Below are 23,298 nucleotides of genomic sequence, written 5' to 3' on the forward strand. Positions count from 1 at the left end.
AGAAACAGAAATCAAGCACATAAATGTTTACACAACTTTTTACCCTGGAAACCCAACTCGGGAAAACTAGCATTCATGTTTTGTTTTTTATTTCAGCTAGAGGAAAATCAGAAATTTATTACAGCAATAAAATTTGTCCCAGTACCTAGAAAACTGTGCCAAGCAGCAGTTTCCTGCTTAGATATGCATGCCAACAGAAAGTTCAGACCTGCAAACCTGCCTCAATCTGTGTGCCAACAGCTGCCCCGATTTCTGTGCCTGCAGATTTTTGTGCAGCCTTCTCACACATGTGACCTGCCTCAGTTTGTGTGCTATCCCTTTTCCCTCTCTTCACATGCTGCTCCTTGGTATGCATACCAACTTCTCTTGAAGTGTGTGCTGCCTAGGAATGTGTGCCATCATCACTCCAAGCAATTACTTTTATCATTTTTCCCCAACCTCATAAGTCACTACCTCGTAATTCACGACGAGATCCATGGATGAGACATCTCCCTAGATCTCACGGTCGCGATTTAATCATAAATTCACTCTAAGGTATTTTATAATAAATCATTACTTTAGCCAACGTTAATTAATTAAGTTAATTAGCATGCCTTTACATAGGAAAAAATAAAAGTCACTTTCGTAGAAAAGTTATTCAGACATCTTCTGCATGCTTGACACTAAGCCTATGCAGAATCGCTTGACCAAGCTACCAAAATTCAACAAGAGTATTAGAAGATTGCTAAATTACATTTATGATTTATGATTTGACCAGATTATCTAATGCATGTCAGAGTACTATTTACACTTTAACAATGCTATATTTTGAAAGTCCTGCAATCAAATGTATGCTTCTTGGCACCAGGGGCTTGCTTGGTTTGTCAAGCAATCGTGTTGATATTCCACCCCCCAAGTGTAGTAACATATTTACATTGAAAAGAAGGGGCTGCGGGTTGTCATGGCCAATGCAAGCAGGCTGGCTATGGTGATGGAAAGAGATCCTAGCCTGCAATGCTGCTGAATTCCCCCAGTCAAGGTGTTGATTGGGCACCACCAAAATTAAACAGGGAACATTTGAGCTGTGTGTGTGTATGCTTCTTGGCACCAGTGGCTTGCTTGGTTTGTCAAGCAGTGGTGCTGATATTCCACCCCCCAAGTGTAGTGACATATTTTTAAAATTGGCAACTAGGGCCAAACTCCATGTGGGTCATCTTATTTATGGCAGCTGATATTTTCCTTGGATCCCTCTCATTTAAAGCTGTAGAATTGATCTAAAGATTATCCGATTCCGATAAGTATTCATGGAGTTATGAATTTATTTGTGTTATAAGACAATTTGTCAAGGTCGGCCAACAACCAAATAAACCCCACATGTGCTCAACGTTTTAGTATAAAAGGAGATGACTTGAGAGTCATTTCATACACACACTTCTACCTTGATTTCTCTCTCCACTTGTCTTGGGTTTTAGTGGAAGAGAAATCTAGGAGTGGAAGCCCTAGACGTTGGAGGAAAAGAAGCTGCCCTAAACACAGATGGAAGGCAGCCCTAGATGCAGATGGAAGGCAGCCCTAGACGCAGACTAAAGGGTGCCCTAACGCAGACCTAAAGGCTGCCCTAAACGCTGGTCTAATCCAGCCCTAAACATTGATCTAATTCAGCCATAACGCAGTCAAGTTTATGGGCCGCAGTGAGGGTTTGCTGCAGGTGACAGCGTGGTAAGTAAGGGCTGTTCCAACTTCCAAGTGCATAAAGCTGGGCAGATTAGGCCGAGCAACAGTTTTGTGGACAGCAGAGTCATAGCCGCAATATAAGGGTCAAAGGCACAGTGTGGAGGTTGCCCAATACAATGTAAAGGGGTTGAAGGGACAGCGTGACCTTAGCTGCAATATGAAGGTGTGGCCTTAACCTCAATCAAACAAGGCCTAAAGAAATAGCGTAGGTATGGAGGGTTATCCCCTTGGAGAACTGCAGTCTTTAGAAGGCTGCCTTGCTGATTTGTATGGAAGATAAGGGTTGTAGGGTGATGCCCTATCCAGTGATGCAGTGTAGTAGTGCAGCGTGGTGAAACAACACATGGCAGCAAGGTTACATGGTGCTGCAAACTAGTGCAGCAAAGTAAATATACAGCTGGGCTACATGGTGCTGGCAAGATGCATGGACAGCAGGCTACATAGTGCTGCAAAGTCACATAGGACAGCAGCAAGGTATAGCAACTATGTTGGGACAGCAGTACTAATAGGACAGCAAAGGACATAGTGTTGCTAACATGCATGGGACAGCAAGGACATAGTGCTGCTAACATGCATGGGACAGCAAGGTGACATAGTGCTGCTAACATGCATGGGACAGCAAGGTGACATGGTGCTGCTAAGACACATGGACAGCAGCCAGGTATGCTAAGACATATGGGACAGCTGCAAGGTATGGCAAGGCAAAGTGGGACAGCAGCTGTGACATGGCAGAAGGCACATGGTACAGCAGCAAGCATGGTACAACAGCAAACATGGACAGCATGGATAGCATGGATAACAATGGAAAGCATGGTGCTGCAAGCACATGAAACATGTAGTATGACAACATGGTTCAACATGGTCATGAGGTCCAGCATTGTGATGATGGGTGCAGCATGGTGAGGTGCAGCATGATGACGAGATGCAGCACAATGAGAGGTGAAGGAGCCACCTTGGATAATCAGTTGAAGCAGCATGTCTTCAACTGATCTCATGTATCATCTTCCTAGAGATGATCTCTGCTCTTATCTAGATAACTCAAAGTGTTGACTTCTGTTGTAAATGTACTATCTCTCTCTCTGCTGAACTATTGAAGAAACATAAAAGAAGAATTGATCAAGGGTTTCCCCACATTGGGGTTTGTCCCTGGCTAACGCCACATCTTGTGTCCTCTTGTCTTGGCTTGTCTTCTGCGATCTATGTTTATGTTCTATCTGCAATTTACTTTAATGCTGATGTGATTGCTAATCTGGAAAAGATATTGAGCTAACTGTGAAAATTGAAATAAATTGCTCTAAGCATAGAACATAACTAAAATTAACACATATTTACCCTCCACATTGAAAAGAAGGGGCTGCAGGCCGTCATGGCCAATGTAAGCAGGCTGGCTATGGTGATGGACAGAGATCCTTGCCTGCAATGCTGTTGAATTCCCCTAGTCAAGGTGTTGATTGGGCACCACCAAAATTAAACAGGGAGCATTTGAGCTGTGTGTGTGTATGCTTCCACCATAGACCAAAGGGTTAGCTTCACTGGTTGTCGCCAATGTTGTTGGGCATTTGGCTAGTTCTGTGCTAGCAGGTGCCCAGTTTGAAACTCCCTGGGTGAGGCACACTAGTCTACACCAACAGGTTTTACTAGGGATGCCATCCATGAATGTAGGTAGGCATCCCTTGGGATTCACTGTCAAGTTCTCCTTGGAAAAAAAATATATGTTTCTACCATGCTATGTTTTTTCATTCTTTAATAGTTATGAAGAAACTAAATAAAATTGCAGCTGTATATAGTTTGAGCCCTGAAGTGTACCACGGTGACCAGATAATGTATGAGTAAATGCTCCAGATGCAATATCACATAAACGAACTTGCACATCTTCTGTTCCAGCTGCAATTAACATGTGAGTTGTTGAAATTGAGGACATTGCAGTGCCATAAACCTTTCCTGACATCTTGAACTGCATTTCCACCTGAAAGACGATTTAGACCAATATTTAATCCCAACAAAGAGTATATATGTCAGACAATACCAGATATAAAGAGCAGAAAAGTGAATGACAGATCAAAACAAGTAGAGCGCTGCATTTTATACCTGGGTTGTATTTGTGTCCCAGACCTTGATATAATGATCAAATGAACCTGTAACAAAAAGACCAGTATCAACAGGATACCACAGAACTGATGATACCGCATATTGATGCCCATACTCCAACCGTTTATCAACTACAAAGAGTGATTTGTGCTTGGCCACCAGTCCTGCTCCATCATCATCTGTAGCCTGTTGAATATCATAAACAGCAGCTGAACCATCTGATGCACCAGATAAGAGGTAGCGGCCTTCTGTCAAGTCAATCTGTACCCATTATCAACAAATATTGTTTGTATAAATTCCTAACTTCCAGAATTTTCACACACTAAAGAATAAAAAGCATAGTAAAAGTAATATCTAAGGTAAAAGCAACTAGAATCATTATGAATGAATATATATTCAATAGGAAATCAAGTTATGATGCTCCCATATCCAGAACAGTCAATAAGTCAACATATAACATCCTGATATGCATATTAAAAGGAATCAGCACTTATTTTAAATGACTAAATATATCACAGCAAGGAGGCATATTGACAGTATTAGAATTTATTAACACGTTGGCAGTACTGGAATTTGTTTAAATCCTCATCTAGCTAGAATATGATAAACTTAAGACTCTCTGACATAGAAACTGAAAATTTGTCAAACTTTATAAAACAAATATATATAATCTTTCAGCATCATTTCAATTTTCAATGTTTTTCAACAGCTTCTAAAATTGTAAATTCAGCAAATAAAATTGATACTAAATACCATGGAATTTAAGAAACTCGTGATGCATAATTTTCAGTCCCAATTGGATATGTTTCATATCCACCAGGTCAATGATTACAAGACACTAAGCTTAAATCTCTTCTCCAAAACCAACTTTATAAAAACAAGAAATAAAACTAAGTAGAAAACCTACAGGATTTACAAACTCTTATCTCCTCCCCACAAAATGGTTAAAAGTTCGTTCAATCATAGGTTATATGCATAACCAAGCAAAAACCAAAAGAACAAATGAAAACAAGGAGAAACTCCTATAAACTAAGTCATTCCAACAACAGTAAGTTCACCCTCTGTTAGCAACAATGTGGTTACCAGAGTCTAGAGATAACCAAAGAATTCAAAACATTGAGGTGACTGATATTCATCAAAATGTTCTTTATCTATGCAATGCTGCCCTTAATATTGTTCTTGCTAATAAATTTCAACCATGGTCTCAAACTTACCTGCATGGAATGAGAGAACATGATCGACTGCGGTATCTGCATGCTAATGCCAGTGGCAAGATGTAAATCAGACAGCAAACAAGCAGTGCAAACCTAGGAAGCTTTATAGCACTGGACAAAAAATATGTGGTAGACTAGTAGCAGCTTAGAGTTGTAAATCATCCACCAATAAGGCAAATTAAAAAAAAAACAAAAACAAAAACAAAAAATTTCATGATGCCCTTAAGATAATTTTATACAAATCCTGTGAATGACAGGTAAAATTATGTCATCGAATAACAAACCAATGGAAAGGACCCAAGGCAATCCCCACCTATATAGAACGCCATTAAAGGTGAAAAGCTATAAAATAAAACTGAAACACTCTGAGGACATCAAAGAAGAGAAATCCGCAATGATTACATGAGAACAATATACATAACATGATTGGGAAGTAGCAGACTGCAGTAATATCACCAGATGTTTAGAGAAATAATTTAGAATCTCCATACATTTGTATCTCAGTAGCTTTTGTGTCATGCCAAAATTCCAATATTCATTTAAACTTCAGTCAAAAAATAAACAAATCATAGACAAATGAGTACCTGCAGACTATTTACAGCACCCTTATGTGCACTGACAATTTCCTTCTGGTTAGCAAGTTCAAGACTCTGTATTCTTCTTGATTGCACTCTGTTAGCCAGAAAAGCAGGTCTTATTCTCCCCAACTCTCTATCCTTCACCTCCTTCCACATTTCTTGCAGTTGACGTGTTTCATCTTCAGTGATTAGTAATATTCAGACTTGCATCAATAGTTATTTTATTTATAAAGATATATGTTATTCAAAATTGCAAACCAATAAAACATGCAGCGTATATATTTGAACCATGAAAAATTCAAAGAAAATATACCTGAATACAGACAAGCAAGTCACATGACATCTATGACTCAGATTGTAACAACTAGTATGTAGCATGAAGGTGAAAAATTCACATGAGCTGTTTTAACTTTTGCCCCAGATTCCAAGACAAGCACACCATATGTTAAATGTTTATTTTCATAAGCATGACTATCAACATAAGCCACTTAAAACATCATACATTTTCTTTAGTAAATTCAAGTGTTATTAAGTTTCCCATATGTCCCATCAAAAGCATAAATTGTCAATACAGAACTAATTTACACGATGATTTTAATTACCCAAGTAGGTATGACCATATACAAAGACTAATCACTTTGACCAGCCTAGGAACATAAAAACTATGTTGTATGTTTGAGTGAGTGTAAAAGAATTTAGAATAATTGCATGCAGCAGATACGGAGATGCTAAGACATGTTTGTATTTAAAGAGTGCATGCACATTCATGAAAAATACAAGAATGCAAAGTATATAAAACAATATATGAAGTCTGTGGCAGAAGCACAACACAGGGCTAGCACAAGAAAGGCTGCACATATATGGACTCATCCATCGCACATTATATCATTTATAGAACTCCCGATTCAGTTATGGGGGTTTAACCAACTAATACTAACATTGATCACATATCAGTCACATGTTACTAACACCACATTTACAGTTGTTTGGTAAATATAACATCACTAACAATGTACATGCTCACATGATAAATGTTCACAGTCTATTGAGCCATGGTCTAGCGACAACTTGTGGTGGTTATCACCACAATGACCTACATTCATATCCTGGTGAGAATGCTTCTACCCTATGCGGCAAGCATAGTCACCTGGTTTGTGTTCATGTTCAAATTCGACAACAATGAAACTTGATAGAAATTCGCAAGCCTGTAATGAAATTCATCATTAAATTCAGACATATATATATAACACGCAATTTTTATATCATATAATAAAAAAATTACATATTAAATTTATAAATATAAAATAGTACAAATATAAATATAAATATAAATATAATAACAACTTAACTTTATAATAGAAACAACATAACAAATAAAAAAATAAAACTAGACCATAGACAATAAACCGTCGTAAATAATCAAATCCATCGATGGTCAATAAGCCATAACTCACAAAGGTGTCTGGCCAACAAATTCTCTCAACCCGACCCAATTCATAGAGATTGTGTCCATTGGCGAATACACAACCAGCCCAAGACAATGTTGCACAAAGTGGGGACGAAATTGAGACGTTCTTTTGGAAGCGAAGCGTCAAAAGCGTCATTCTCCAAAAATTTAGGAAGCGAAGCGTCTATTATATATACATATTTTTTAATATTTTTTTGCATTTATATTCAAAAAAAGCTTCCGAAATACCAAATTAGTTGTAGAAGATATGAAAACATGCATATCTGTACATAAATCAAGATAGATATGGCATCCATTGTACATCAATGATTAATTATTCGAGCATCAACCATCTAGAATCTAGATTCCTCTCCTCTTGTCTAGCCTTTGCCTCTACTTTGATTCTCTAGCGATATTAATTGTGAAAATTTTTGAACCAGAAATCCTACTGCAGTAAATTGATTTGCATTACCTACTTGTATTCTTCATTTTAACAAGTTATTTTCAGAATTATTCAGAAAATATTAATGCAAATACACTGCAGCCTACACCAATATACAGATCAAGAACTAAAAAATAAATGAGACAACCACACAAAGGACACACTTATTTTTGGACTAAACGTCCCCGGAAAAACCCAGTGTGGGAAAACCGATGCAGCAGATATGAGGGTTTTATTATTAAGCAGATTTTTTAATACAACTAGGGTTCCAAATCTGGCTCACCCAATAGAGAATAAACCCGGCAGAAGTACCTCTATCCGGAGACAAATATTTTGGCGAATCCAAGCCACTGGATTAACAACCCCACAGGTGACTGCGTTGTCACCAGTACTGTGCAGCGATGGTTGCTCCAGCTCTGCGCTGGACCTGCGTCACCTCCTCTAGGAGCTGCATCACCCTCCCAGTGAGCATTCCGGTTCAAAAATCGATCTGCTAAACTGATACCCGATCTACCTCACAGAAACCCCAACACTGCCTCTAAGTGACTGCGTCAGCCTCCAACCTCTGCGTCACCCTCTTGGAGCTACGTTGTCTCTCTCTAGTGTTGCACTGCCTCTTTGTTATGTATTCACGGCCTTGGATTGTCAAACTAGGCAGTAACTCCGTAAGGCAAAAATGATTCGACTGTTTTATTCCATCAGGTAGGTCTTCATTATATACATGAGGGAGAGACTGTTCAGTTCGTCTCCTGATGACTGTTCATATTTCTTATTTATCTATTTACATAAATTCACCCAATCACAAGGATTACGTGTCAACATTCCCCCCCTTAATCTGAAGGGATGTTGGTGAGTCCAAGCATCATTTTGAATCGTTCAAGCTTTTCTTTTCCAAGCGCTTTGGTGAAGATGTCTGCAATGTGCTCATTTGTGGAACAATGATGGAGATGGATTGTTTTGGCCTCAACATGATGTTGAATCAGATGATATTTAGTATTGATGTGCTTCGTTCGATCATGGAACTTTGGGTTCTTGGCCAGCTTTATTGCAGAGGTATTGTCAATCATGAGTGGAGTTGATTGTACTTGTTTTACCTGCAAATCTTCAAGAATTTTCCTGAGCCACACAATTTCTTTTGTTGCTTCAGCTGCTGCCACATATTCTGGTTCTGTTGTGGAATCTGTTGGAACTGATTGTTTGCGTGATTTCCAGGAGACAGCTCCTGATCCAAGACTCATAGCATATCCTGAAGTTGATACCCTAGTTTCTTTGTCTCCATCGAAGTCTGAATCAAAGTATCCAATCAAACTGAAGTCATCCACCTGTGTATACTTGATTCCAAAGTCCTGAGTTCCCTTCAAGTACCTTAAAACTCTTTTTGCACAGACCAATGTCCCTCAAAAGGCTTTTGCATAAACCTGGAGAGGATTCCAACAGCAAACGAAATGTCTGGTCTGATAGTAGTTAGGTAGTTGAGACTTCCTACAAGCTGTCTATACTTTGTTGCATCCTCAAATTCTTTTCCTTCAATAGATGTGAGCTTTAAGTTTTGTTCCATTGGAGTAGCAAGAGGATTGCACTCTGTCATGCCAAATCTGTTCAACAGATCTCCAATGTATTTATTTTGAGAAAGAAATATGGACTTTGGATGTTGGGTTACTTCAATGCCAAGATAGTAATGAACATAGCCCAAATCAGTCATTTCAAAACTTTTTCCCAATTCCTTCTTTATGGATGCAATGTAGCTTTCATTGTTCCCTGTCATCAAAAGATCATCTACATATACCACAAGATATACAACTGTTTTGCCAACTTTCTTGACAAATAAAGTTGCATCATCAAGATCAAAATGTTTGAAATTGAGTTTCAGAAGATGCTCAGTTAGTTTTTCATACCAGGCTCGCGGTGCTTGTTTGAGGCCATACAAGGACTTCACCAGTTTGCATACTTTATGTTCATGTCCTTTCACAGCAAATTCTTCAGGCTGGGACATAAAAACATTCTCTTTTAGATCTCCATTCAAGAAAGTAGTTTTTACATCCATTTGATGGACTTTCCAACCGTTCTGAGCTGCTAGTGCAAAGAGTGTTCGGATGGTAGCCCATTTTGCTGTGGGGGCAAAAGTCTCCTCATAATCGACCCCTTCTTTCTGTGCAAAACCTTTTGCCACAAGCCTAGCTTTGTGCTTGTCAAGTGAGCCATCAACGTTATACTTGTTCTTGTAAACCCACTTGCAGCTAGTTGGTTTGGTTCCTAATGGAGGATCAACCAGCTTCCAAGTGTCGTTCTTTATGAGGGCATCATACTCCTTTTGCGTCGCTTCTTTCCATTCATCATGAGAAGCAGCTCCTTTGAAGGAAGTTGGTTCAAAATCTATAGACAAGTTCAATTCACAATCATAAGAAACATCCATATCAAAAGGTGAATTAGAGTCATCTACATCATCTCCATTTTGCCGGTTTCAATTTCTGGTTCCTGTCTTTCCAACTTCATCAAGATGAACACTTTCAAGTGTCTTTATCAGCCACTTTAGGGGACCCTTTTTCAGATCGTCCAGGCTGCTCCATTGATTGAGTTGGGACGGAATCAAGATTGAGTCTCCCAATTCTATCAATCACATCACTTAAAGCATCATCCGTTGTTGGAGTTTCATGCGGGGGAGAGTGTTCTTCAGAAGAAGATTCCACATGTTGATCTAGTATAGGAATCCCTCCTTCAAGATGTGGAATCTGATTATCAAATTCTTGAAATGATTTTGCTTTTGCGAATCTATCCAAGCAATCAAGTTGCCGCTCAACAACATTGTCAGTTTTGGATGATTCAAGGAAAATTACATCTCTAGATACAACAAACTTCTTATTTACTTCATCATAGAGGCGGTATGCTTTGGAGGTGCTTGAATATCCCAGAAAGATACACTTACGACTTCTAGCACCAAGTTTGTTTCTATGTACCTTTGGTATCAAGGCATAACAGGGGGAACCAACGACCCTAAGATGCTTTACCGAAGGAACATGTCCATACCACATTTCATATGGGGTCTTGTTTCTTATAGCATTAAATGGACATCTATTCTTTATATATGTATCACATAGAACAGCATCATCCCAAAACATTATCTTTACATTTTTTAGAAGAGCATGGATCGTACCATATTTAAGATTGTCCTAATTCATTCTTTCAGCTACACCATTCTGTTGGGGATTATAAGGCACAGTTGTTTGATATTTGATCCCATGTTGGCGAAGATAGTTTTCAAATTCATTTGATGTGTATTCTTTTCCATTATCAGTGCGAATAGACCCAATATGAGATTGTGCATCATTTTCAATCCATTTATGAAAATTCTTGAAAAAAGCATCAGATTTGTTCTTCAATAAATAAACCCAACACATTCTGGGGTAGTCAACCATATATTAAGAGTACGGTGTCCACCACAAATTCTAGAGTATAATTTGATTGTTTGACTATGCTGGCATTAGAGCCAAATAACTTCCATGTGTATTGATTCTCAAGAACTTCTCAACATTTGTCAACCATATTATGAGAATGCTTTCAACCACAAATTCTAGAGCATAATTCAATTGTATTGTTAGGCCAAGCAGTAACTCCATAAGGCAAAAATGATTCGACTGTTCTATTCCATCAGGTAGGTCTTCATTATATACACGAGGGAGAGACTGTTCATTTCGTCTCTCGATGAATGTTCATATTTCCTATTTATCTATTTACATAAATTCACCCAATCACAAGGATTAGGTGTCAACATGAACAAAAGTCCCGCTACCGAACTGCCCCTCTCTACACTAGAAGCTTACTCCGAAATTCTCAACAAACCATGCCCCAAAATTTCGATTTAGCTCAAGTGTTGCTCTCACTATGTGTGTTCTCCAACTAACCCCAAGCCTTCCTTTATACTTTTCTTGTTGAGAAATCAACGGTCATGATCTAATCTCTAATCAATTGCTAAGATTAAATTAGACTTGATCCTTGTCTCTTAGAAGCTTCTCACCCATATTTTCATTAATACCCATTAATATTTTAATTTTCCTAAGTTTAGACTTAGGAACCCCATTAAAAATATTAACTATTTTAATAAAATACAATCTGGGTGGAATTTCACCAAACGATTTTTGGGTCTTAGTGATCTCATGTGTTGTAGCCCCCCCACAAAATTTCGGAGCTAGAGCACATCCAATGCTACCCAAAAATCAACACTCCCTCTTAGCAAGGAATGTGCTCTAGCAATACTTCCCAGCAGAAGTATCACACTGATCCACGACATCAGTTCTTTGTGCTGCTACAATCTGTACCGTTGCCCATAACACTACCACTATCATTGTTGTATCTGTACTGCAACTCCCTCTCAATATGTTGCATCATGATGCCCATAGCACTGCCACTGCTAACTGTTGCGCTGCAACTCAGTTGTTGAGAAGTAAGCAACTAAAAAAACCACCCAAAAGCTAACATGTTGGTTAGTCTGGATGCCTCTTGACGCTAAAGCTACCTCTGTTACTAATCTGCACTGACCCTATGATGCTACTGCACTATTGTTTTATCTGCTTAGTGCCTTCCACACTACTGCAACACTCCACTACGTTGCTTCAAACTTTGGCACTCTAGCTCTACCACTGTTGCTCCATCATCCCTCGCATCAACTGACTCCCGTCATTCTGCGACTGTCATTAAGGGCTCCCGTAGTCATATGTGATCCAAGGGTTTGGGCACCTCAAGGATCCTGCCCTCATGTAGTCCTCCTGACTACAGCTCAATATCGCCCCACCTCTTCTCTAGAGGTGCATGAGCACTCATGGTGCAATCATCATCATCGCCATCTTTGTCAGCTTGCGCTGGAGCAGCCTTTGAGTCAAACTTCTCTTCTTTTCCCTTCTTCTTCTTTTGAGGGCACTGCATGGTGAAATGGCCCATCTCTCCACATCTGAAGCATCTGACTTTGGATATGTCCTTATTCTTTCGTTTCTGTTGCCCTTGTTGTCTCGCTAATGCGAGAGCCGCATCCTCCTCTTCCTCGTCCTTGATTATGATCCCTTTGTTGCTGCTTCCCACCTTGGTCAATCATCTGATCTCTTCTTGTCGAAGAGTTGCCCACATCTCCTCCCAATTGGGAAGAGAAGCACTACCCAAGATGCTTTGGACAAAGGTTTACCAGTCTTCAGTGACTGCATTCAGGGCAGCCCCGCACATAAACTCAGGATCTGGTGTAGCCCCTACGGAAGTTAACTAGTCATGCATCCTTTGCAACCTGAGAAGGAAGGGATCAATTTCTTCTCCCTGGATCCGCTCATGATCCACAGTGGACCCACTCGAGATCTGTGGCTAATCCTTTTCGAAAATGTAGATCTGGTTGACGGAAACGCGGATTGGAGCCCCACATATCCGAATTCCAAGAATTGCCAAAAAAAGGCGGAGCCACAGATCCGCAGTTCCGCCGGAGGATCGGAAGCGGATCCGTACGAGACATCAATCTACCTCTAGATCTGGGTGGGGGGATGGATCCCGCAACATTGACCCAAGGTATTCATTTGTTATGTGGAAAGCAATATTTCGGAAAATTAGCAACCAATAAGTTGGTGCATAGAGCCATCCTGAAAATAAATCACATTTCTGAAAGACAACCATACAATTGAAAGAACTATAATGTTCGATGGCATATATGTAATCAACCATTGTTAAAAACACCAATGTTGAAAATAACGGTATCGGCAAAATATCAGCAAGGGTCCAGAAAACATCTTATCAGCAATATCGGCGAAAATATCGGCAAATATAGGCAAGCATAAAAAATAATTTTTCCAAATTTTTAAACATAGTCGATATTTTGCCGGTATTTTCAAAATATCGCGATATTTGCCGATATTTTGAAAATATCACAATATTTCCTCGGCGATATATCGTTTTGCCGAAAATATTGCGATATTTTCTAATATCGTCGATATTATCAACAATGAAAAACACAACAAAAATTAATTAATGATTGAAGGCTTTGTTGAATGGCAAACTAGATGAGTCGAACCTGATAGAATTTGTATGGATGTTGATTAAATTCGTCGAATTTAAATTTGATCTTTAAACATCAGCGAATGCAATTACTTAGGCAATAAGATAAGATAAGCTAAGTATACTAATTTCCAACAAATTACCAAAAATAAGTAATGGGAATAAAAGACTAATGAATCAAGTGTTGGAACTTTTTCTTACACAAGTCAAAATCTAATTTGGCATATTTCCTCATCCATCAAATTGTTTTCAATCCAGTATGATTTTCTTCAATATCCATTATTGTCCTTCTCAAAATCCTTGTCAAAACTACTAACCTAAGCTAAGTACTAAATGTTGAGAGTTAGTTTTTTTTTTAATATTATAAAAATTGAGCTTCCATTGAACTTGTTACCTACCACTAGTGGATGACCCCATAGGAGAAATTTTCTCCTATATTTGTCATCAGCCAGGAGCCCCTGACAGCCACTTGATAGCTGTGATGTGCTAGTTTTCTTCGCCACCTGATCCACCCATTATGTACCCTCACTCATATGTCATGATTGTATGTTTGAAGGTGGGCCATCCAATCATAAAGGTATGTTTTTTCATTATGTAATTGGGTGTTTATGCTTGTTTTTCTTGGGCACACTTGGGCATGGATCACTGGGAGACTTGGAAGGATGGGTTTTGACTTTACTCTTGTTCCCATACCTTAACTAGGGGTTAATCCTAAATCCTAGTATCGTGGGATCTCCTTTATTGGCTACTAGCTTTAGGAATCACACTACATGTTAAACCCTGATTCTGGTTGCGTGGTCTCGCCTCCCAATATCATATATCTCACTCCCCTCCGTTCATTACAAGCTCTTTTCACACTTTCCCTATCTAGGTCCACATTTGTCCATTGGGTCCACAAGGTGTTAGCATCCCCTTCCCCTTGTCCACACCTTGGGTCAGGGTTAGAACAACACCCCGGAGGTTGATGTAGCTAAAAAAACGATAAAAACATAATATGGCCACATACAACAGGAAATACACCACAAAATGCAAAAGATGCCCAGGACAATAAAATTTAGCACGTGGGCAAAAGCCAAGCATGAGCTCTACCCCTTATTATCATGGTCATCACCTTGGTTCCTAGGGAACCTATGAGTGCTCCTTGCATCATTAAGGAACCCATGAATGTCCCAACCCCTAGTGGGTGATGAGCTACCCCACCCTAAGGTGGTAATCACTATTATATCTTACACATCACGCTCTCATCCACTGGAGCCCCGAGCAGTAAAATAGAGAAAAAACAATAAAAGGCAAAAGGCATATGAAGAAGGGTGGAAAAACAAAGGTCGGGGTAACTCATGTACCACGATTTCTCCCTCCGGCATTTATATACCCAAGGTATGGGCTTTCCCCATTATAGCTACCCTTGTACCATGGCATGCGCCTTGGAGCCTTCCCCTTGGCCCCACTTTGTTCCATCATTATTTCACATGACACCTACCATTTGAGGGATGTAGCTTGGACCTTTCATTCCCTTAAAGGTTGAAACCACCTGATAGGTTCCTACATTAACCACTCCTACCAAAGAAGGTAACACTATTACATGTTCAAAGCCATGAATTTAGAAGGGAAACACACTATTAGGTGTCCACTTCTACCCTTGATTAACAATCTTATTCACTAAATTGCACTAATGAATCATTGTATTTGAGGGTGAGGAGATGCATTGGATCTTATACAGGATTATAGGTGGGTTTTCATCTTGGACTTGGCCTCCCTATACGAGATCCAAGCCCTCCAGAGAATCCCAATGGCATTTTTAGGGTGAGCATTGAGAGCCATGGGCCTCCATTCATGCAGAGCATTGATTGCCACACCAAGGGTTCCTTCAACACCACCATTTGCTTGTTTGTGCCCCAATTATTCAAGATGATACAATTGGACCAAGATGCCCTAGCCAGCTACACATTGCACCCAACACTTGGAAGTTGATCCAAGGCCCAAAGAAGGTTGTCTTTCCTAGGGAGACATGGGAGAGCATGTGTCATATTCTAGCCCTCATTAATGGAGCATTGACTTGATTCAAGCCACTTGGAGACCCATTTTGGAGCCCCAATCCCAAAATAGGGGTCTCATAGATGTTTTGCAGCATATGGAGGGCATCAACCTCTTCATCATGATTTTTGAGGCCCTCTCCCACATTTCTAGCACAAGAGGCCTCGACACTACCTCTCTAGGCCTCCACGCATGCATGACGTCAGCCTTGCATGGGCTTTGGAGAGATAAAATAATTTTAAAAGTTATCATGGTTGGCTTGTAACCATGGGTGGGTTACTTAGCACATTAGACATGTTAGAGGGGTTTATTTCATTTGTTATTCGAACCACTTAGGCTTGCATAAATTTGAGAGACTCCCATTTCTAATCATCACACTTGGGATTTTGGCATACCTCTTTAGAGATTTTGGACTTGCAATTTGGAGAGGATTTAGATGTTTATGGATGAATTTTGATGTTTGGATCATTTTTGTTAGTTCTATTGGAGCCTCAAATGTCTTGTTGATGGATGGATATATTTCACATGGTCTTGTGAGTGCTCTTTAATGATGTATTTCTGATTTTTCTATGTCTAATGCATGGAATATTGTCTCTTGATGAAACGTTGTGCCCTAATCATTGGATATTGTTCTAGAATTGTAATCATTATAAATTTTGCATGTGTTATTCATTGATAATGTGAAAAGAATGTTCCTAGTGGATACTAATTATATTTAATCCATGAAACTTCATTAACTTGAATTGAAGAGGGTAAATGCTTGAAGGGGTAGTTAGGGCTTCCTCTTTAGGCCTCCTTGAAGGATGATTTGGTCAAATCAAAGCTCCCATGACTCCAACCACCCAATGGTCTAGGCACGAGTCTTGTCCCTTGGTGGTCACTCTGAAATTTTATCCATTATTTTTTTTCTTTGTCCCTTTGAGGATAAGGAGGCTTATCTAGGGCTTGGTGTGAATTCCAATAGAGGAGGAATTTTTTAGTTTGGCTTGGATAGAAATCTTTCTTTGTGTCTCCTCTAAAGGTGCTCAAGTTTGGTGGAATTCCCATGGTGGATTCTCCATAAATTTTGATGCCCTAGTTGTCACATCAAGACGGAACCCTAGAATCTAATACTTCAACTTAGGGATTCTTTGAAGGCAATCTCTTTAGTACTTGGTGAAGTAGATCATTCATTGCCTTTTCTCTTGCCTACCTTAACCTTGGATGCATATACATCACATGTTAATTCTCAACCCTAGGTCTTGTGTAGTTTCTTCTACAAGGGTTTTTTCGTGGAAAGTCTTTATAGCTTCTCCCAAAGCTTGCACTTCTGTTGAACCTTTCCATTGAATGAGCTACCTTGCCCCAGTTCAAGCCTATATCAGAGACATTTGTCACAAGTGAGTAGTACTGGGAATCCTCCCATCAGTGAAAATCTGAGAATAGTAGAGGACTTAGGTTGTGGTGATAGTGGGCCTTTGTCCCAAGTGTTGTTGTGCCCTCTAGCTTTTGCCTCTTTACAAGGCCTACTAATTTTTGCAGCGACAAAACTCATTTACCATATCACTTTGAAGTCAACTAAACCTTAGACACTAACCAAACCACATCCATACAAAAAATATTCCCAGTTACAGAACTTGATTTATAGCTTTCAAATTTTGCCTTTATCAAGCCTTCAAATACTTACAATGTCAAAAGTCCATCCAAATCTAAACTATGCGTACAAGTGTAGAGCATTGAAACCATGTGCACCGCATGTCCAACATCTACGAACATGTGCCAAAGTAGATGGTGGTATCAGGCACTTATGAAAATGGTTTATCAAAACCTCTCTCGAGCGCCAAAATTCACCAAAGTTTGACATGTCAAAACCACCTTAAAGGTAGTTTAGGGACCCAATGGCAGAATTAACGACTATTTTTGTTACCTAAAATTGCCAAGGAATGTTGATCTCGAGGACGTGTATGTTCATATTGGGACAGTGTGATGAGATTGTAGATGTGTGGACAGTGTTTGGGTTACTTCCAGAATCACAGACCAAGCATTTATTGATGATTATAGCTCAAACAAGTGTTTCTGAATAGGCTCGGTGTCAAGACTCAAGCATGTAGAAGATATCCAAAATCCTCTTCAGGTGCTTGCTCATGAGACGTAAGCGATTATTATGGTTTCTTTCCTAGGTCTTGTCACCGCCTTAATCCACACCTAGGATTATCGTGGAGAAAATCTTTAACTCCACTTGGTGTGACTTTGGGGGTTGTTGGAAAATATGGAAACTTGTAGATTAGAACTTATTTTCCTTATCATGAAAATTACTTATGAAGTTGGTTCTTTATTACTTCTTTAGTTTTGTTCATCAAGCAATTACCAAAACAATAAAGATCACAAAGTACACAAGATATAGGCTCCAAGCCAAGGCAAAACCTTTCCAAGGAGAAAACCCAGAAAATACTTCTCTTCTTCTTTAGAATATGCTTACAAAAGAGACTTCCAAGACCCAAAGACCAAAGCCAACAAACCCTCTAAGCCCCAAGCAAGATCTTCCTTGAGACAGCTTCAGAACTTCGATATTGCTTTCTTGATGCTACAACTTCGACCCCTGCAACAAAATTTCGGCCCTGCAATTTCGTCCTCCTGCAACTGCTTCAAAATTTTGGCCTCCTGCAACTGGCAACTTCACAAACCCTAGTGAGACAAGGAAAGAGATTCTTTGATAGACTTCGACTTTTGCTCCTCTTCTTCGTCCTCCCAGCTACTCTTCTTCACCTTCGCTATTGCAAATCGAACTTGCTTGAGATGAGTGACCAAATGAGTCGAGCTTCACTCCTTTATATAGCCTTTCTTGAGGGTCGAATTCCCTCCCTTTAGGCCAACTTGATCTACTCCTTGGGTCGACTTGGTCTTGGGCTTATCCATGGCTTTTTCTCGACAAAATAAATATTTTCCTTCATTACAATGAGTCCAAATGGGACTATGACACATGACCAATATTATTCTTTATCCTAGAAAGACCTAGAAGACCTAAAAGCACGAAGAACATGTTTTTGACTCAAACTTGAGTATGAAACCCACTCCAAAAATAAAACACAATTTCTTTTTCTTTATTTTTCTTTCTTTATAAAGAATATACAATGTCATGATTACAATTACATCATAATGAAAACCAAACCTAGTTACAATTTTCAACACTCCCTCTTAACTAGGGAGGTATTCATGGTACAAGGAATCTCAATCTTGAAGCATTCTCATAAGAAGAGTCAGATTGATAAGCCATCTTTTGTCAAGCATCTTTATCATAACCAGCACTGTCCCTGAAGGCCTTATCTAGACAAACTCATCTTTAATTATGAGCACTATGCTGGGAGGCTTTACATGAGCTGCCACACTACCTCTCAAGGCACATACCCCATCCAGATGTCTACAAGGTATGCCCTTTTAGGACTATTCTTATCTTGGATTCCAAAACCTGGATCCTCAAAGAATATCGGTCCTCTTCGACTACTCTTATCTTGGATGCCCTACCTCATCCTCAAAGAGCATCGATCATCAACTTCTTTCCCTAGATTCTCCAATCCATAAGAAGTTCAAATCTAGATGCTTATCCAATCCTCCAGACTCCATTCTTTCTTTATGGTCTTCACTAAGACTTACGATTGAAACTCCTATTCTAGTACCTGACGCATAAATACAAGAACTATTCGATATCATTCCCTCTCAATCAGGGAAGAGGTATCCACCAAACCAAGCTAACCTCTCAGGTAATCAAGCTTCTTGTTTAGTAATGCTTTACTCAGTATGTATGCTACTTGTTCATCTATAGGTAGATAGTGCATCTCTACGACCCCATCTCGTACCAAGCTTCTGAGGTAGTGGTACTTGTTCTTTATATGCTTCATCATACCATGAAACATCGGGTCTTTTGTCAATCTTATGCACCTTCGATTATCACAATGTATCCGTGTAGGGCTAAGTGATCCTTCAAACAAGTTTGATAGAAACTTCTTGAGCCAAACTACGTCCTCACAGGCCTCGCTTGCAGCAACATATTTAGCTTCAGCACTACTCAAAACAATTGTATTGTGCTTTTTGCTCATCCATGAGACCATGGAAGATCCTAGGCTGAAGCATCCACCTGTCGTACTTCTTTTGTCTGTCTCACTACCACCCCAATTTGAATCTATGTATCCCACAAGTTGGACTTCATTACCAATGTACTAGAGGCAGTGATATATAGTCCCACGTAAATATCTTAGGATATGCTTGGCTGCAATCCAATGATCATGTTTTGGCTCCATCTGAAACTGACTTAGGACATTTACTGCAAAACAAATGTTTGGTCTTGTGTTTACTAGATACATCAAGGACCCAATCAATTGTCTGTAGCAAGTAGGATCCACTGGACTAGATTCTGAACTCCTCAACTTCTTTAAATTGGTAATCATAGGAGTCATCTTAGGCTTGCAATCCATCATGCCATACTTTTGAAGCATCTTGATCACATACTTACCTTAACCAAGATATATCTCTCCTGGCTTATGCGATACTTCTAGTCCCAAATAATAATGCATAATCCCAAGATCCTCCATATCAAATTCAGTTGTTAACTGCCTCTTGTACTCTTGAATCCAACGCTTTACACCTGTAACTGGTAGATCATCCACATACATGAGTATGATAATTGATTCATCCTGGACCACCCTGATATATAGGTTAGGGTCTACAGTATTCTTGGTAAACCAAGTCTCAATAGGTATGCATCCATTCTTGGATGCCAAGCCTTAGGTGCTTGCTTTACGCCATATAGAGCCTTCTTCAATATGCAGACATCAGTCTCCCTCTAATTTATTTCAAATCCCTGAGGTTGCTCAATGTAAACCTCCTCATCAATGGTCCCATTCAGGAAAGTTGTCTTGACATCCATTTGATGTATGTTCCATCCCATAGTAGTAGCCAACGAAACCAATGATCTTATGGTTGTATACCTAGTTATGGAAGCAAAGGTTTCTTCGTAATCAATTGCTTCTTTCTATGAGAAGCCTCTTGCTACAAACCTTGCTTTGTATTTGTCTATGCTCCCATCCACAGCGTGCTTTATTTTGTAAATCCATTTTGAGGTGACTATAGATTTGTCATTTAGCATAGGGACAATCTCCCAGACATCATTCTTCATTATGGATCGGTATTCTTCTTGCATAGCATTCCTCCACTCTTAATGTTTAGTTGCATCTTCATAGGAGGAACGTTTCGCTTCAATAAGCCTCGTCATGTATGCAGCATATCCAAAATACCTCTTTGATTTTTTACTTTCCTTAGAGGCCCCTGATGTTGTATGTCCTTCTACTTCTTGAAGAGTAGTTTTCAACCAAATAGGCCTTTTCCGACTTTCTGGGATAACCACTTGTTGCATGGGTTCACAAGGACCTTCAGCATTTTCTTGAGTAGATGTCTACTCTTGACTGTCATTGTCCCTAGAAATATCCTCAAAGATAGGTATCTCTTCTTCATCAGAGTCAACCGAAACATCCCTTGATTTCTTGTAAGTTATGCTCTCATCTAAGATGACATCCCTGCTTACTTCAATTCGCCCTCCTTGATATAGATTCTATATGCTTTTGATGAAGCATTATATCCCACAAAGATGCCCTTTAGATTGGTAGGATCTAGCTTCTTTCTCGTCCTTGGGTATATGAATATACATAGAACACCCATATATTCAAAGATGATCCACACTTGGCTTCTTTCCTACAAATGCTTCTTCCGAAGTCATGTTGTGAAGAATCCTATGAGGACTTTAATTTTGTAAATAGATAGATGTCATGCATGTCTCTCCCCATAAAAATTGAGGGAGATCTTATCATGTAGCATAGCCCTAACACATTCCACAATAGTTTGATTCTTCCTTTTGACGCCAGCCTATTCAGGATTATATTAACCCCTTCTTCCTTGCAGAAAGCTATTAATTCCTTAGAGGTGTATTCTCCACCATTATCTAACTTCAGAGTCTTGATCTTTCTCTTGGTTAGGTTTTCCACTTCATTCTTGAACTCCTGAAACTTCTCGAATACCTCATCCTTGTCCTTGAGAAGGTATAACCAAGTCTTCCTCGAGTAATCATCAATGAAGGTTACATAATAATGATGCCCACCAAGAGATTTTATTGCCATAGGCCCACATGCATCTAAGTGTATGAGATCTAAAACTTCCTTAAATCCGGTGTCACTACTTGCAAATCGTTTATTTACGTTCTTGCCTAGAGCACATCCCTTACAGGTCCCTTCATGTTCATCCTTCTGTTCGGGTATGCCATTAACCATCTGACTTAGAGATGGCAAAATCTTAAATTGAATGTGTCTGACTCCATACCTTTTATGCCATAGTTCGAAAGGTCTCACATCCAAGTGAACTAGAGCCTGGGCCAAAGGTGTATAGAGTTTATAAAATGTCCCCTCACGAATCCCAATTACCCTAGCATCATCAATACTTGAGCCCTTACCCCAAACCAAAACCTTGTCATCAACAAAAGCAATTCTATCACCTTTATCCTCTAGACAAGAAATAGATAGTAAGTTTTTCTTCAAACCTAGAACATATAAAATGTTGTTGAGGTGAATGCTTCCACCTGACTCGAGCTCCAATGATGTAGACCCAATGCCTTTCACTAGATAGCTCTTGTTGTCTCCAAGTTCGATAGAATGAGATGAGTTTCCCTTAGATAGGGTTTGGAGTTGACTGCATTCTCTCGTCATATGTCTAGAGGCACCACTGTCAATAACCTATAAATTTGCGTCCTTGAATGCGTTGGATAAAGCGAAGAACAAACTTCCATCTCTCTTCAATAAACAATTCTTGATAGATGTAGTGAGATTTCCAAGAACCTTGAAACCCTTCCTTATAACCCTTGCCATAGTGCCAACAAAGATGTCATCTTTAGTCTCCTTCTTGCACCTTAGCTCTGATTCTATGTTGGAAAATATGGAGACTTGTATATTAGAACTTATTTTCCTCATCATGATAATTACTTATGATGTTAGTTGATTCTTTATTACTTCTTTAGTTATGTTCATCAAGCAATTACCAAAACAATGAAGAACACATAGTACACAAGATATAGGCTCCAAGCCAGGGCAAAACCCCTCCAAGGGGAAAACCTTTTCTCTTATTCTTTAGAATCTGCTTACAAGAGAGACTTCCAAGACCCAAAGACCAAAGCCAACAAACCACCCAAGCCCAAAGTCAGCGCCTAGCAAGATATTCCTTGAGACAGCTTCAAAACTTCGATATTGCTTCTTTGATGTTGTAACTTCAGCCCCTGCAACAGAATTTCAGCCCTGTAATTTCAGCCTCCTGCAACTACTTCAGAATTTCAGCCTCCTGCACCTAGCAGATTCACAAACCCTAGCGAGACAAGGAAGGAGATTCTTTGAGAGACTTCGATTTTTGCTCCTCTTCTTCGTCCTCCCAGCTACTCTTCTTCGCCTTCGCTATTGCAGATCGAACTTGCTTGAGATGAGTGCCCAAATGAGTCGAGCATCACTCCTTTATATAGCACTTCTTGAGGGTCGAATTCCCTCCCTTTAGGCCGACTTTAAAAGGAATGGGCGCAAGTTATCCTTAGGAGTGCTTCACGGAGAGACCTGGTCCACTAAACGGCCTTCAATAATACATTTCATCACATCCCATCCCATTGAGGAACGCGGTCTTTACTTTGCAGTGAACAAACAAAAATCAGGGTAGCCTCAATCCGCTGGATATAGGTCATTAACCATGGTTATGTTTTGATGT

General features: G+C 39.5%; 1 protein-coding gene across 2 annotated transcripts in view; it reads right to left on the reverse strand.

Annotated features, from left to right (window-relative positions):
* Positions 1-23,298, reverse strand: part of ATCSA-1 (Transducin/WD40 repeat-like superfamily protein) — a 170,197-nt gene that overhangs the window by 115,868 nt on the left and 31,031 nt on the right. Inside the window, exons 2-4 of one of the 2 annotated variants that reach the window (XM_089432860.1) lie at positions 5,600-5,751; positions 3,802-4,062; positions 3,520-3,679 (exon numbers count right to left, since the gene is read on the reverse strand). In XM_089432860.1, coding sequence (XP_089288986.1) covers positions 3,520-3,679; positions 3,802-4,062; positions 5,600-5,749 — 571 coding nt within the window. In that variant the 5' untranslated portion in view covers positions 5,750-5,751. Of the gene's footprint in view, positions 1-3,519; positions 3,680-3,801; positions 4,063-5,599; positions 5,773-23,298 lie in introns of both variants that reach the window. The other variant, XM_089432859.1, reaches the window with a different exon arrangement.

This window comes from Pinus tabuliformis, chromosome 5_1 (assembly GCF_031772625.1).
Source record: "Pinus tabuliformis cultivar Carrire ecotype Pingquan chromosome 5_1, CPIR1, whole genome shotgun sequence".
In the NCBI taxonomy this organism is placed as follows: domain Eukaryota; kingdom Viridiplantae; phylum Streptophyta; class Pinopsida; order Pinales; family Pinaceae; genus Pinus; species Pinus tabuliformis.